The following is a 15826-nucleotide window of genomic DNA, read 5'->3' as shown; positions in this document are numbered from 1 at the left end:
CGCAACCGTCGCTTAGTTCCCTGCGCGTTGTCTCTTCTGCGTCGCCTATGCAGAGGTGGGACCTCTTCACTGCCTCCGAAGTGAGGCGGACGGCGAAGAGGAAAGCACGGTGCCCCGGAAGTAGTAGCCGGGTCCGTCCATGCGCCGGTGCCTGGTAACTGGCGACCAGGGCCGAGCGGGGAAAAGCGAAGCCGTCCAGTCGCCCAGCTGCCGGGACTGCCCGACCGCCGCCACGATGCTGCGGGGGGCGCCTGAGGGGCAGGTCACCACGGTCAGCAGAGCCTTGTCTACGGGTATGTGACGCCCTCCGCCTCGGCTGCCAGGTCCCGGGAATGCTTCGCCGCTCGCTCGTTTCCCGTTAGAGAAGCGCGCGGCTCCCAAGTTGGGCGGCGAATTCCTCGGAGTGCCCGGGTGGGGGCTGCTGCCTTTCAGGTCGATCCTTGGAGGTGGGGCGGGGGCATTGGAACCACCGGCGCTTTCCCTCAGGAGTCATTTCTCTTGTGGTCATAATGCCCGTAGGGTTGCTTTCTGGTTTTCCAGTTGCGTTGCGTACGCCTGTCTTCCCCAGCCAGGGATGACGGGAGTTGTAGTCCAGCCACTCTGGAAAGCACCAGGTTCAGGGAGGCTGGCATATGACAAGGAGAAACGCACTAGACGTCGCCTTCACTCTAGTTTCCTTCTTAGAGAACCATTGCATTTTTGCCTGTTTTTACAGGTGTCGATAACTCAGGAGTCTTGTGTTAGGTGGGAATATGGTTGCATATAGGTTGTTGTTGTTGTTGTTGTTGTTGTTGTTGTTATTATTATTATTATTATTATTATTACATTTCTATGCCGCCCCTTGCCGAAACCTCGGGGCAGCTTACAACATGATAAAATACATTGAAATACAATAGTACATAATTGCGGTTGCGACGGCTTTCCTGTTTGTCTCTTGAAATTACGGAGATACTAGCAGGACAAGGAGGAATCAAAGCTCTCACTGGCTTTATTTTACAAAGACTTTCTATGGAACGAATAAACTGTTGGTAATTTTGTTTATTCATGCAGCCTTCACATGTGGCATCTTCCCTGCACTTAGGGATTTCACAAGAACAGTTATGTTGTTGCAACAAATTCCTTATGGGCTTGAGCTATTATATTGTTTGTGGTGACTAAACACATGTAAAGGAAAGTAAGTAAAGTTAGCCATTAGCGAAGATACTAGTAGCCTTTCTGGCCATGGAGAAGTCCTTGTCTTTACAGCAAAAGGGACACAAGCTTCTCAAGGTGCAATTCTTTTCATGCTTGGACAAAAAAAGAAGCTTCACAATCCCTGGCATGATAGCTAAGCATCCAATGCATAGGATTGTTCCTTAAGGCACCTCAAAATATGCCTTCTTCTAACCAGCTTGGAAGGAAGGAAGGAGGAAGAATGCTGTTGAGGGGCAAAATTCCCTTCCACCACAGCCAGCAAAGAAACCAGACTGGCAGAGAAAGTATGGAGAAGGCCGCCACCTCTCCTTTGGCAACCCACTTATAGAATCATCTGCATTGAATTCCTTGTTGCCTATAGCTACCAGGCAAGTTGCTAAATATGAGGTTGCTCTAAAGAAAACTCTCTTCTGCAACTGCTGAAAAATGTATTGTGCATGTTATATTACATTGTCTTTTAATACTGTTTCTCTTTATCATGATACCTAACTGCAAAAATCCATGTTTTTACATTTGTTCCAGTTAATGGCTCTTTTCTTCATATTACAAAACCCTGCTACTGCTTAAATTTGCCATATACATTCATCTGTACAATTGTTATCACAATTTTAGAACAGTAGAAGTAATAGAAACAGTATGTGATTCTTGTACGATGCATTGGCACTAGCAAGAACTTTAGCTGGCAGACAGTATGATCCAATGTGGCTGTCTGCAACCCTCAACCTAGGAGATTACAAAGCATTCTACCAAGCACAGGAAGAGTGTGAAGGCAAAGGTTATACTTCCACCTTACAACTGATTTGGTAGTCTAATTCTTTGCACTTGCTCACAAGGAGAAAAGACCGAGGCACTGCCACGATACCTCATGGAGCCTCACTCTTCTACCCCCTGTCTCTGCCCACCATTTCTATGTTTGGTCTTACAGCCTTGGAGCCTCAGCTGGCACAAAAAAAAGCTGTGCCAGCTGCAAGGGCAGTGGGAGAGTGCTCTAAATTTGGAGTCCCAGTTCCAGCCTTGGTCACATTCCTAAAGTCAGGGCTGAGTCTTTGAATTTTCCAATGGCTGGCCAGACAGCATCTACAAACCATAGGATTGTGCTGGACTGTACTGCAAGCAATGCACAACTGCTTATTTAGTGCCAATGATACTAAAATTCTATACTTTGGTCAGCAATGCCCTGAGAGTATGTAGCAGCATGGATCTTCTGTTTGCAATGAAAAGCAGGTTTTGTTTCAGGCCATACTCCTATGGATATTTTAAATATGAACAATTTAAACAAAGTTTATATGGGTTTTTAAAAAATCTGATATACATAGCAGAATGTAAGCTCTTGACCATTATTACTGTTTCTACTAACTGCATTGACTGTAGTCCAAGCAATTCCAATTTACAGAATTCTGGAGGTATGTGTTGTGACTCAATCTTCCACTTGCGGATTCACTGCAGTCCAGTTAAAATCATGTATATTTAGAATGCACAAATACTTACAATGATATTGGGAATAATTGCTGTACATAACTAGATCTAAAGTGTTTTAGACTGGACTGAGTTGGACAATATATATGATATAATGATGTTAAACTAGGATTTGTTTTTTCATCTGCTTGTAGCACATGTACTTCTGGCTAAATAAAGCATATAAGGTAATTTATGTTCTGGAATTAGGATGGACTGAACTTGAAAATTCAGTTTTGGTTAGGGTGCACCTTAAGCTGTTTTTATGCTTGTATTCACAGCTTCTGTACTTTGCCAAGTTGAGCCTGTGGGAAGATGGTTTGAAGCATTTATTAAGAGGCGAAACATACATGTTTCTGCCTCTTTCCAGGAACTGGAGGATGAGAAAGAACTTTCTGAAGAATCAGGAGATGAAGAATTGCAGCTAGAAGAGTTTCCTATGTTAAAAACACTTGACCCAAAGGACTGGAAGGTATATTATCTAATGTTGGAATTGTATTTCTTCACAGCATAGTGAAGGTTCCATGATGGTTTCCTCTGAATAGTGGTTTGAAACATTAGAGTGTGCTATCTTGAGAACCTTTTATCCCTTGCCTGACCTGTTCTTAAGGACTGTTTTCCAAACCATTGTAACCTGAGATGTGTAAATTAAAAAAAGTCTAGAGCAAATAAATTCAGTTGATATAATGATATGGCAGTGACACCATTCAGTTGATATATTCAAGGCTACAGAAAGTAGCATTTCTTTTTAGGGAAATTGTAATCCTATACTTACTGGAAGTAAACCTCATTGACCTCAGGGAAGCTCACTTATAAATAGATGTGTATGGGATTGCATTCTGAGTTTCCCTTTATTGAGGCACTTAGTTACCATACAAGATTGTGTGTCTTCTCTTACTTTCTGATTGGTATAGGTTTCTACTTATGAAGTGACCATTTTTCCAGTAGTTAATACTGAGTGAATAATGTTAAAGTAGTAGCTCAGTGTTAGTAGCACTGGTGGAGAAAATGTCAGATTGCAGAAATTTGTGGACTTTTAGAAGAACACAAAAAAGAAATGGCAAAAACTAATAATGGCAATAAGGAAAATGATAGGTGGAATATGGCAATATGGTGTATGACAGATTCCTGTCCTCTAAAGTTTCAATAACACGCCTTGCCTCTACCTTGTGCTGAACTTATTTTGTGGAACTTTTTCTGCTGTGCTCACTTCCATTTCTCTTAATACAGCTTTCCTCAACTTGGACTTTTCCAGGGTTTTCCCCCCTCCCCCCAAACCTCATTCATTCCAGCTACCATTATTAGTGGTCAGGGATGGTGTGATTTGTAGTCCAACACATGGAGGAACCCACAGTGGGAAAAGGTACCCTGACACACCTACTCTGATAGCTCTCTCCACTTCAAGAAACAGGATAGAGGACTAGATTATTACATGTCTGTTGTCCCCCTTGTACTTCAGGCTCTAAAAAGGCCACTGTTACTTTAAAGCCTGAAGTGAAAGGCTGCAAGTCTGTAGGGTTAAATAAAGTGCAGTAGGCACAGTGCTGGCAAAAAACAGGCAGTTGGGATTGAGAATGCTGGGAGAGGCACAGGACAAAAATAGTTTACCTTGCCTCTTAGCTGATGGTCTTGGGAGGGTACGACTCGCTATCGATTGCTAGTAATATTTGTATTTTTCTTGCAGAATCAGGATCACTATTCAGTTCTTGGGCTGGGACATATAAGATACAAAGCATCACAGAAACAAATTAAAGCAGCTCGTAAGTTCTTTTCACTCTTTCTAGTGTGTTCTTGGTATTCAGTTTTATAATTAGAAATGCTTTACAGAATGCTTCTGTATTGTTCTGAAGAGGGTTGATTCCGTAAAAGAACATTTGACTTACTATGACACCTCTCCCAACATCTGACTTGCTCATCAGTTTATGGCAGAGCTTATAGGGGCAATTGGCTTAAAGAAAAAAATACTTCTGAATCCTAATGTTGAAAAATTAGAATAGCTGAGTACCGAAACTAAAGAAAAGCAGTAAGATGTTTTTTAAAATAACTCCAATTTAATTTAGGACAGTCAGAATTATAGATTATTACCATTGGGGCAAACCTATACAGAAATAAAATCCTTAGTCTCCAGTTGTAATTTTTACAGGAAGTCTCTCCTGAGACTCAACTTGTGCGTTGCATTGTAACGTAAAATATAGAAGTGGGGCAGTCAATACAGAGCAGCTGACAATTGCATATATTAACTGATGCATCTACCTAAATTAGCTATAGTGGAACTGAGCATGAGGTATTGCCATGCTTTGGCTCATTTACACTTCAAATTGAGAGGTCAGGTCTGTTTGCATTGGATGGGGCACACTTCTTTCTAGGCACAGTCAGGATTCTACCCTTAAACCCACAGTATTTTGCATAAGTTATATTTTTTCATTAGTTTAAATAGATGTTAAAGGACGATTATGGTTGATAAAACTGTGCAAAATAAGTACCTTACTATAGTGGAGAAAACCACATAGAGACACAGATTGGGGAAAACATTCAATGTATTTTCTGTAAACATTTCCCTTTGAATTCCCTTGAGAACATTGGTACATTTCTGAAGTGTCTTTCAAAACAAAAGACACTATGTGTTTCTTTGCTTTTTGCTGTTTGAAAGATGTAATGCGACAATACATATATAAGAATAAATTGCCAAAATCTCTTGTATTTGAGCTTGATTTTTAAAAAAAAACTTTTAGATAAAGCCATGGTTTTGAAACATCATCCAGACAAGCGAAAAGCAGCAGGAGAACAGATAGGTGAAGGTGACAATGACTACTTCACTTGTATAACAAAAGGTAAGAACTAGTTCAATAGATTTCATTATTTGCATATGTAGATTGCTAGAAACTTCCAACAAAAGGAAAGCTTGTAAGACATCAAATATGCTGATGGCACTGTGTCAATAATAATAATTCATATAAATCAGTCAGTCATGGAACAACAGTGAAATAAAATTCATTTCCAGTCTGATCTTTCATAGCAACCACAACTTTCCTGAACCATGCAAATGCAGATGAGAAAGCCTGTACGTACAGACTTAAGATGTATTTTGTGTGAACATTTAATTCATTAAATTCTGATGTCATTTTTAAAAGAATTGGATACTTGCTAACTGATCTAAAGGAGTTAACATACTAACCCAAGTTGGCAGCCATTTACTAATTGAGCCATCATACTGGTACTGAAACTGAAGTGTTGCATTGATATCCAGAAATCTTCTGAATTGCAAGAACTGGGAATGAAACAACTGATTCTCATGATTATTTTAGGGCAGTGCTAAATCTCTTACTTAAAAGCCTCATTGTTAGATTTAAGCATGTCACAGAAATGCTGTGGATTGTTGCAGTAGGTCTTTATATGTCCCCATGCAAATTCTTCAGTGAAGTAGGTTTGCATTAGTGTCACAAAACTAATCTTTCTGATATGGCTGTACACCTGATCCATATTATATAGGTGTTAAAATTAATTTTACTTTATAATTTTTGTCCTAACAATACAAGAAGGTCAAAAGTGTGACACATCTCACTTGAAACAGAACTTTTATTTCCATTTTAATCCCAGGAAGTGAACATAAATATCTGCAGTGCTAGTCCCTTTGACTCATGGCCATATAATTTTTGTTTTCAGCCTATGAAATTTTGTCTGATCCTGTGAAGAGAAGAGCATTTAATAGCATAGATCCTACTTTTGATAACACTGTTCCTTCCAAAAGTGAAGCAAAGGAGAACTTCTTTGAAGTTTTTTCACCAGTTTTCGAAAGAAATGCCAGGTAAGCTGCATTGTATCTATTGAGAAGGTTTTGACTCATTATAGTGTATTAGAATTGTGTATTTCTATAGTGTATTAGAATTGTGTAATTCTGCAAGAGAGGTGGAACCTGTAGTTTAAAACATCTGGAAAACACCAAGTTGCTTTCCCCTGGAATTTTGTAAATCAGTATTATATTGCATTTGGAAATTGTGGCTGTTCTGAATCTGGTACCTCCTAGTTATACTCCCTTAGCAACCTGGGTTAGTTCAAAACACCAGCGTTGAGATAGAAGTCATGACAGAATACATGACATTGTTCTACTAAGCATTCATTTTTTTCCTAAATATGAAATACAACTGAAAAAGTTACAGTTCAGGGGATTAAGTATGCAATTTTACAGTCTTTGTGGGTTAAAGTTTTTTATTGTAAACAGCCCAGAGAACCCTACAGGCTAAGGGGCAGCATAAAAATGTGGTAAATAATAAACAAAGAAAGAAAGAAACTGTTCATATTGATGAATAATATGTATCTCTTAATGGGTACAGATGGTCAAATAAGAAAAATATACCTAAGCTTGGGGATATGAATTCATCCTTTGAAGAGGTGGATGCATTTTATTCATTCTGGTAAGTGAACTAGTTCTCTTGAAAGTATAGTATAAGGTATACAAAAATTGATAAATATGAAAATATTGTCACTCAAGTCTTTAGCTGAAGAATAAAGGATGTGGTGAGGCAGTGACCTGTTGCATCTGTTCTGGATGATAATTCTTGCAGTTTCAAGAATTCCCTTATTTCTCTCAAAATAGGCTGTTCAGACTGAGGGCTTGTGACTTTTGGTGACCCTGTTTTTATCATTTTACTAGCAAATGTATGTTTCTAATTTTAACATAAGTTACTGCTTCCCCATTGATTTATGATATGGATATGAAAATATATCCAACATGAAAATACAATAGCCAATTGTAGGGAAGGGGATTCATGTATACCAATCTACAGTATACCAATCTGCATCGTCATACCTTGTTTTCTTGCATAGGTGTTGTTCTTTTCCTTTATTCATAAATCAGCCAAGTAAAATAGGATGGCTGCACATGGGACCAGCATATACCTTCTTCCATATTCTAAGAAACAGCCCTTGTATCATAAAATGACCGGAATGAAAGTGACATTCTTTAACATGGTAATTTACATGCAGGTTTCTTCAGACTTTGTTCATGCAGCAAAAATAGATCCAACAACTGACAGCATAATCTACTGAGCTCACATATTAAGAATGAAAAAAAAAACTATTCTGAAGAATTTGCAATACTATTTTCCAAACTTTTTCTTAAATATTAACATTGTGCTGGCTTTCTTTTGGTAGGTATAATTTTGATTCTTGGCGGGAGTTTTCTTACTTAGATGAAGAGGAAAAAGAAAAAGCAGAATGGTATGTAAGTAAAAGGATACTTTTAAAGCTATGATTAATAGATCCAAAAATTCAGACATTATTCAAAAATTTAGATAATTTACACTGCAAGCCTACTTGAAAATAAACCTCATTAAGTTAAGTGGAACTTGCTCCTAGGTAAGTATACATAGGATTACAGCCTTCCCTGGAGTAACCCTGTTTGTATTCAGTGCAATTTGTGAATCAACTTGAATGGGATTGTGCTGTCAAATGTTAATCATGTAATCATGTGACAATATATCCAAGGGTGACCAGTCAAGATACTTTAACACCTGGGTCCTCAAAATAAGGGCCGCAGGCCAAGTGTAACCTGCCATGTCCATTTAACCAGCCCGCCCCACAGGTTTTGCACTTGCTGGTAGCACTAATATTGTTAGTGACCATGGGTATTGACACAAGATTAGTAATTGTGCATTAATCTAGGAAAAAAGCATCTTGTGTATAGTTTCCTCAAATAATTATGGCAGACCTGGTTGTGCTCAGAGAGGCACAGATCAAAGGATAGTTCTAGTCTTCTCCAATTTCTCATTATGCTAAAAAAAGCTAAATATGTTCTCTCTTTCCCCTCCATCCTGATTCGGGCAAAGTATGAATGCAAGTAAGAGCAGATTGGTAGGTTTTCTTACTTTAAGAACTGCTTGGAGGGAGGATGGGTTAGGAAGGCAGTAAGGACTGTATGTGTGCACAAAGGCCAGAGCTTTTATTCCAGCAACATATAATTGCATGGCAAATGAGTCAGGGAAGGTGAGTATGATTTGCATGTAAGACTAATTGTGGTTTTACAAAAAGATACCTTTGCAAAGGAGTTAATCCTATAGTAATACATGTTTTTGTAAAAAGCTAAATAAAAATTGTCGGGACAGCTGTTTGATTGAAACCTTATTGAATTTGATAGTGTCAGAGCATTTAGGGATTTTGGCCTGTTGAGTTTACAACACTTCCAGAATTGATTTTGCAGTGAGCATAGCAAGATTCTCTAAGTCTTTCATCTCTCTCTTTAGTCGAGATGAGAGAAGGTGGATTGAGAAGCAGAACAGAGCAGCTAGAGCATTAAGAAAAAAGGAGGAGATGAACAGAATAAGAACACTAGTTGGTAAGTGTCAGTTGGGCTTTTTCAAGAAGACAGACTCAATAAATTTCAGCCTTTGTATGTCCCCTCCAACCACCTTTTTCTTTCTTCCTTTTAAAGATACTGCATACAGCTGTGATCCCAGAATAAAGAAATTCAAGGAAGAAGAAAAAGCAAAAAAAGAAGCAGAAAAGAAAGCAAAGTTAGAAGCAAAACGAAGAGAACAAGAGGAGAGAGAGAGAGTACGTTTCAGATTACATGTGTAGTGTTGCGAATTCAAAACGTTTTAAATGCAAGCAAAATGCTTTGATCCTCTGTCAGATTGACAGACTACACAGATTTCTGGTGGGCAGTGAAATCAATGGCATTTTTAATTTAGTCCTAACTGCCTCAACTTCTGTTTATTTTCAGTGAATCTACTGCAAGTATTAATAAGTTTAATACTTATTATTGTAATTAATTGAATAGTATATCCTTAATTTTTGTGGCAGAGTCTGTAACAATTTTAAATTTTTCAATTGTGCAAAATGGGATCTGAACTCAACCTAAATACTAATTGCAGTTCCTGGGGAGATTTTACATTCCACCTAATCAAATACATTATATTTCTGTATTCCAGTGCTAGATACATATAAAAAAGTAAGCTTCTAGGTGTAAAGAACTGTTTTAAACCTGTTTTTCTTACTTAACATACCCACTTACTTGATTGCTAGAGCTTGTGAAGATCACAAGAATCTGTGGAGTAGGAATTAAGATCATTACAATAGTTTAAGTATGTGTTCTTGACAAATGTATATTCCTGGTAAGTTTGTTAGCCTAGGATTTTAAGAACTGGTATTTGTATCATTGTCTCCATTTGAGTGGCAAGAACCACCAGAGACTGCTTTTAACCTGATATAGATGTGATATCAGGCTTGAATGATTCCAGAGTTTTCTTCTGTCTCAGCAAAGACAAGCAGAATTAGAAGCTGCACGATTAGCCAAGGAAAAAGAAGAGGAAGAAATTAGACAACAAGCACTGCTGGTGAAAAAAGAGAAAGATATACAGAAAAAGGCAATTAAAAAGGAAAGGCAAAAACTACGAACAACCTGCAAGGTATATGGCAAGTCACTGTAGTTAAATTCAGATTTTATAAAGGTTTCACTTGTAATGTCAAGACATTGGTCCACAATAGCACATGATCTTAGTCTTCCTTAAAAAAGGAACCTTGATATCTAATTTAAATTGTGCAGTACTATGTAATCCCACCTGCAATGTTGCTTCCATTTCTAAAGATATAATGAACTATGGCAAGCATTGAAGATCATTCTAATTCTATGTGGGTTAAAGAAAGGATGCTGAAAACACTAGGATTCTAAACAGCATTCAATTATATGAAGTGGTAGAATTTGGTATGCATTCCACTGAGGTAGCATGCTTTGGACCCAATGAAATAACCCTTTGCTATCATAAGTAAATTTAGATTCAGTCTTCAGTATGTACTGAAAGAAATGGGTATCTATGTATATCTAATACTTTCACACATATACAGAGCAACCCCATTGGGACACAGTAGCAATATTTGGCAAGAATGTGTGTGTTAAACAGCTCCAACTTAATCCATTGTTTTTGGGGTTTTTCGGGGGGGGGGCATGTTTGACATCCCAAGTGCCAGTTTCAGGTGCTGGAAACAACCTGAGAACACCACTTTCACAGGTTGTTGCTAGAAACTGGAGGTGGCTGAAGCGTAGCATGCATCCACACAATTTCCTGCTGTACATTGCCACTGCATTCAGAGCTGCTGAGTCAGGTTTCTAATGAGAACTTACAGTGGAATTTCTGCTATTGAGGGAAAGAAATGCTAGTTCTTTCCTTCCTGTTCTAACTGAAAAATTATTCAGAGTGTAATTACGATTGCTTATATTCCATTTAAAATATTTAACACTTCACCCCATAATCACATCACTGGATAGTTTTTCTTACACACAAATTTATATTCTTTGAGTCATATTTTAAAAGGAAGTAGAGACGCTCAATTTTCAGACATCTGGCTACATTAGACTAACAGACTCTTCTAGGCAATTTAGTATGAGCTCTTCTGTGAGCTCACCCATTCTCTCAAATTGCAAGAAGGGCTCTGCAGTCCCCAATATACACTATAGCATACATTTCTCAGGAGAGTTTCTGTCGAAGACTGTCTGGTTGAATTCTATGAATAACTCCTGAAGTCATTGGCATTTTTTAAAAATGTGTTTTTTAGGAAACACTGCAAAATGTTTTTATTGAGTGTGCATTTAATTTTATTGTCTGGGATTTGAAATTGTAGATTATTGTGTGAGTTTTCTTCTGTTGCCAGCCTTAAGATAACAAAATCCTCTAAATACAAAACTTCATGAATGGAATAGCTTTAAGAGATGAAGTTGACCTTCAGATTAACCTGGTTTGGATGTCGCATGACACAAGGTTTAAACAAATGGTGGGTTATTGTGAATGACCCAGAGTAAGAATGCTGAATCTTCCCACTACATTTAACAACCTAGCGTGTCCCAAGAGCCCAGTTGTTGGGGAAAGAAGACTTGGAACACAGTCTCCTTCTCTTTCTCAAAATGAGAAGTGGCGTCTTTAAAATTAAAGGTCCCTGATATGCTTTTAGAACCATAATAGTTAAGGCAAAATAGTTATTAGTGTTTTGCAAGTTACTGAGGTAATGATAAATATTAATTGGGGTTTTAAAAACTAGACATTTTAATTCCAAAGTCACTGCCTAACTCTATTTTATCAAAACAGATTTTCAGTAAAGTGTTATCCATGAAAACTGTTTACTTAAATGAAATACATTCATGCTATAATGCCCCAGATGCTTCATAAAGTGTGTGCAGTTTTTCTGTAGTGTGAAGATAAAGCATATGGTGTTCTACTTTCAGAACTGGAATTACTTTTCTGATAATGAGGCAGAGTGTGTTAAGATGATGGAAGAAGTAGAAAAGCTTTGCGATCGTCTTGAGTTGACAAGGTATGTATTCCTGACCTACGAGTTATGTTTTTCGACCTTCAGCTTTCTGCTAGATCTGAAATATCGTTCAATAATTTATTTTTAGTCTGCAGTGCTTGAATGAAGCACTTACATCCACAACAAGGGAAGAAGGAAAGGCTGCTGTAGAAAAACAGGTAATTATATTAATCTTTTGTCCTGTAACAGTGAATCAACCTAGTGAAAATATTGGTGTGCACCCATTTCAAATAGGCCTTATGTTGCATTGGAAATCATTTGCTGGGCAGAATTGCAGCTCTCAAGAGACTGCAGCTGTCTTCGCAATAAGGGCTGCTTAATAGTACTTGCCGAATCTAGGAGAATCTATATACAACAGCTGTACGCTGTCCAGAGGGTTGCTGATAAATCTTCGAACACAACCGTTCTGTATGCTTGAGGAAAATAGGGGTGCTGCCTCTGTCTTGGGGACAGCAGGAGATCATTTGAAACATCATGTCTGAATGTTTTAAAAGATGGTAAAAGCACACTTGTGATCCTGTCTGTCCAAGAGTATGGGCTTGAGCAGTGATCAAGCTGTATGCAAGAGTGACGTATTCCAGCAAAACGATTACTACTGGAGGAGGAGTGGTGGGGTGAGGACTGGGTCACTGCTTGTTCAGTTAGATGACTGAACCAAATCGAAATCTTCCTTGTGGTTGCATCATGCATTGGTGGTTGTCATTTGTATGTGGTGAAATCCTGGCTCCCCAAGGTGATGACACAAATTCCCCCTTTCTTCAGGAGCCTAGTGTGTTCTCCCTCAGAGCGAGCAAAACATCTAAAATTCTATGTGCAGTTCATTTGCACACATTTAGAGAAAACTTACTTAATCATGTTTGTGAAAACATCATTTTAAGCTGTGTTAAGGTTATTAAAATTGCTTACCTTTGCAGTTGCTATCTTTTCTAACTTGCTCTGAGTTTTGTTTGTATTGGCAGCCAATGGACTTCTTCTCCAACAGTGACAATGGAAACAAAATGAACCAGGGAACTTGTGGCAGTTCTCTAATTCTTGGGAATTATTGCATTTGCAGTAATTGTATTTTTATATTCACATAGATAAATGAAGTAAATGAACAGATCAAAAGAGAAAGAGAAGAAGCAGATGCTCGTATGCGACAAGCAACAAAGAGTTCTGAGAAATCAACTAGTGGAGTTGTTGGTGGAAGTAAAAATTGGTCAGAAGATGACTTGCAGTTACTGATTAAAGCTGTAAACCTTTTTCCTGCTGGGACTAACTCAAGGTAGGTGAACAGATATGCATTACTGTAAGTAGTCCTAAAGTCTAAAAGAAGAGCAACCAAGAGGTTTATTTTTATCTATATAGTAGTTAACTTGATTCGTAAATATTTAAGTGTTGCTCTTACCTGTCAAAAACATTTCCTCCCCAGGGATATTCAGTGTCTTTCCAGTGAATGTTGACTACCTTCACATTTTCTCCTTATAAATATGATTGCATTATTTCAGCAAGAGTGATTTTGTGTGTTAGGGAATGAGCCAATGTATCTTCAAGGGACTGCCCATCCCACTTTAACAATTTATTTTTAAAAGTTTCTGCCAAGTATTTGTATTTGTCCTTGAAATTATAAAATATATGCATAAAGCACAGCTGATAACTTTATTTTTAAAAATGCCTATGTGAAATCCGGAAACCATTCTGCTGCATCCCAGAAAAAATTATCTTTAACTTTTACCTTAAAGTATAGTTTCTTGACAGATTATACGTGTTTGGTGCTTGTTTAAAAAAAAAAACTGGTCCGGCAGTTACTGCGTGAATTCACACATTCTTTCAAGGGTGTTTGTAAAGCCTTTTTTCCCCTTGTGTTTATTGTAGGTGGGAAGTTATTGCCAATTACATGAATTTGCACTCTACTTCAGGAATAAAGCGAACAGCAAAAGATGTTATCAACAAAGCAAAGAGCCTCCAGAAACTTGGTATCTTTATCTTTGTAAGATGGTCTGCATGCTTCCATTTTATTTACTAGTAAATTCAACTTACGTTCTGTAAGCTGCTACATTCCTCGCTGCTATTACCAACTCCCATTTCCCTCTCCCAGTCTGAAATAGGATCAGGTATGTGCAGGTAAACTGCTGTACCAGTCCAGTCCACTATACCACCCTCTTGACTGGACTGCTCCTGGTATACTAGCTGCCATTTTGACAAGGCCTTACATCCTTGAATGAAAGATAGGTCTTACTAGTAAAAGGGGTGTGTCGAGCTGTGTGTGCCAAATTCTACCTTTCTGTCACTGGGAATCTATATTTAACATTTAAATGTTCCTCATGAGGAAAGCCTAGGTCTCTCTCTTGACATAACTTTAAAATAATGTAATATGCTGACCCTTGGGAAGAAATATTTTCTCAGCTGTTACAAATAGTTTTCTGTTCCCTAGAAAAAGAATGATAAGGGATCAGATTAATTGATGGGGGAAAGTACTGCTGTAATTCAGTTTAAAGGTAAAAATAGAGGGATATTACAAGGTTTGTATCACTGATGACACAATTTGAATGTCTAGGTCCCTTACCTTTGGCCTTTAAATATCAAACAATTTACTGAAAATGGTTGGTTTGAGGCATAATTGTTTAAAAGATGAAATGTTTTCAGTAACCAGTTTCTTATCCACTTTAGACCCACATCAAAAGGATGACATAAATAAGAAAGCTTTCGATAAATTTAAAAAAGAGCATGGAGTAGTACCACAGGCAGAAAGTGCTACACCATCAGAACGTTTTGAAGGTAAAGAATTATTCAACAATCATTTGATATTTTGTGTAACATTCTGCCTCTGTATTACATTTTGTTAAGACCCATGTGGTCAGGTCTGCTGGTGGATGCTTTTAAAAGTATTTCTAGGGTATGCCATTATCATGGCCCGATACAATCGGTATGGCTGAAGATAATGCTAGGGCTATGTACTTAATGTCTTTCTCACTACTTCAGCGGAAATTCATAGTTTGGGGAGCTGTCATATCCAGTCAAGGTACTCCTTCTGAAACCTTGTGAACATGGAAATCTGGGTAGAATAGTTGTGGGAAGGCAATGGTATTTGCCTTCCATGGTTGACATGCAAAACATTCCAGAGCAGCCTTCTCCCACCAACCTTCAACTCTCATCAAGCAGCATGGACAGAGTACTCCAAAATATCTAGAAGGCATCAGGTTAGGTAAAGGGTGCTTTACAGCTTGGAATATAGGCATCAAGGAGAGGAGGTGCTAGATAATTCTCCAGTAGACACCTTAAATCCTCTTATTTGCATTTTCTATATTGCTTTCAACAGCCTCATTTACAGATTCATCTCCTTGGACAACAGAAGAGCAAAAACTTTTAGAACAAGCTCTGAAGACATATCCAGTAAATACTCCTGAAAGATGGGAAAAAATAGCAGCTTCTGTTCCAGGCAGATCTAAAAAAGACTGCATGAAGCGATATAAGGTAGGGAAACTATGTTTTTTAATGTTGAAAATATATACACAATATGCTGAACAAGCTTCAGAGTATTAACTTCTGGACAGAAGACTGCTTGCTCCTTTCCACACCAGTAATTTAGTAAACCATCAGTGCTATAGAAATATTCTTCAAAAATAAATCTTTAACCAAGTTGACAGTGCCTTACAACAGTAAAGCAAGTCATTATTAACTTATTATGGCAAGACATTATTATATACCTGATCCTTAGCAAGCTCCCCTTATTAGTGGTAGGACTGCTGAAAAAAAGTAATCAATTCTTCTATGCCAAACTGGCCATCCTTTAAGTATAAAATAAATTAATGGGGATTGGTTAGCAATCGAGATCAATTCTCACCACCACGGGGGAGGGGTTTCTCTAAAAGTGGGCTTATAAAACTTGAAAGTATAGCGC

The 15826-nt window shown here is 38.0% G+C and overlaps 1 protein-coding gene across 2 annotated transcripts in view; it reads left to right on the top strand.

The window, feature by feature from the left end:
- The first annotated feature begins 129 nt into the window (after positions 1–129).
- The window catches only part of DNAJC2 (DnaJ heat shock protein family (Hsp40) member C2), a 16338-nt gene continuing 641 nt past the window's right edge, over positions 130–15826 (top strand). The window contains exons 1-16 of one of the 2 annotated variants that reach the window (XR_006414008.1): positions 130–293; positions 2931–3121; positions 4334–4409; positions 5382–5480; positions 6313–6454; positions 6981–7061; positions 7801–7866; positions 8889–8980; positions 9077–9198; positions 9903–10052; positions 11861–11949; positions 12035–12104; positions 13026–13210; positions 13801–13915; positions 14596–14703; positions 15245–15366. Coding sequence is in view for 1 of the 2 variants with exons in the window: in XM_044423343.1 (XP_044279278.1) it covers positions 140–293; positions 2931–3121; positions 4334–4409; positions 5382–5480; positions 6313–6454; positions 6981–7061; positions 7801–7866; positions 8889–8980; positions 9077–9198; positions 9903–10052; positions 11861–11949; positions 12035–12104; positions 13026–13210; positions 13801–13901; positions 14596–14703; positions 15245–15399 (1881 nt within the window). In the remaining variant the exon portion in view is untranslated. Of the gene's footprint in view, positions 294–2930; positions 3122–4333; positions 4410–5381; positions 5481–6312; positions 6455–6980; positions 7062–7800; positions 7867–8888; positions 8981–9076; positions 9199–9902; positions 10053–11860; positions 11950–12034; positions 12105–13025; positions 13211–13800; positions 13916–14595; positions 14704–15244; positions 15400–15826 lie in introns of those variants that run through there. The other variant, XM_044423343.1, reaches the window with a different exon arrangement.

The sequence above is a fragment of the Varanus komodoensis genome, unplaced genomic scaffold (genome assembly GCF_004798865.1).
Source record: "Varanus komodoensis strain SLA01 unplaced genomic scaffold, ASM479886v1 scaffold13_3, whole genome shotgun sequence".
Taxonomy (NCBI): Eukaryota; Metazoa; Chordata; class Lepidosauria; order Squamata; family Varanidae; genus Varanus; species Varanus komodoensis.
The sequence above is the reverse complement of the archived record's forward strand: the minus strand, read 5'-3'. Positions and strand labels throughout refer to the sequence as shown.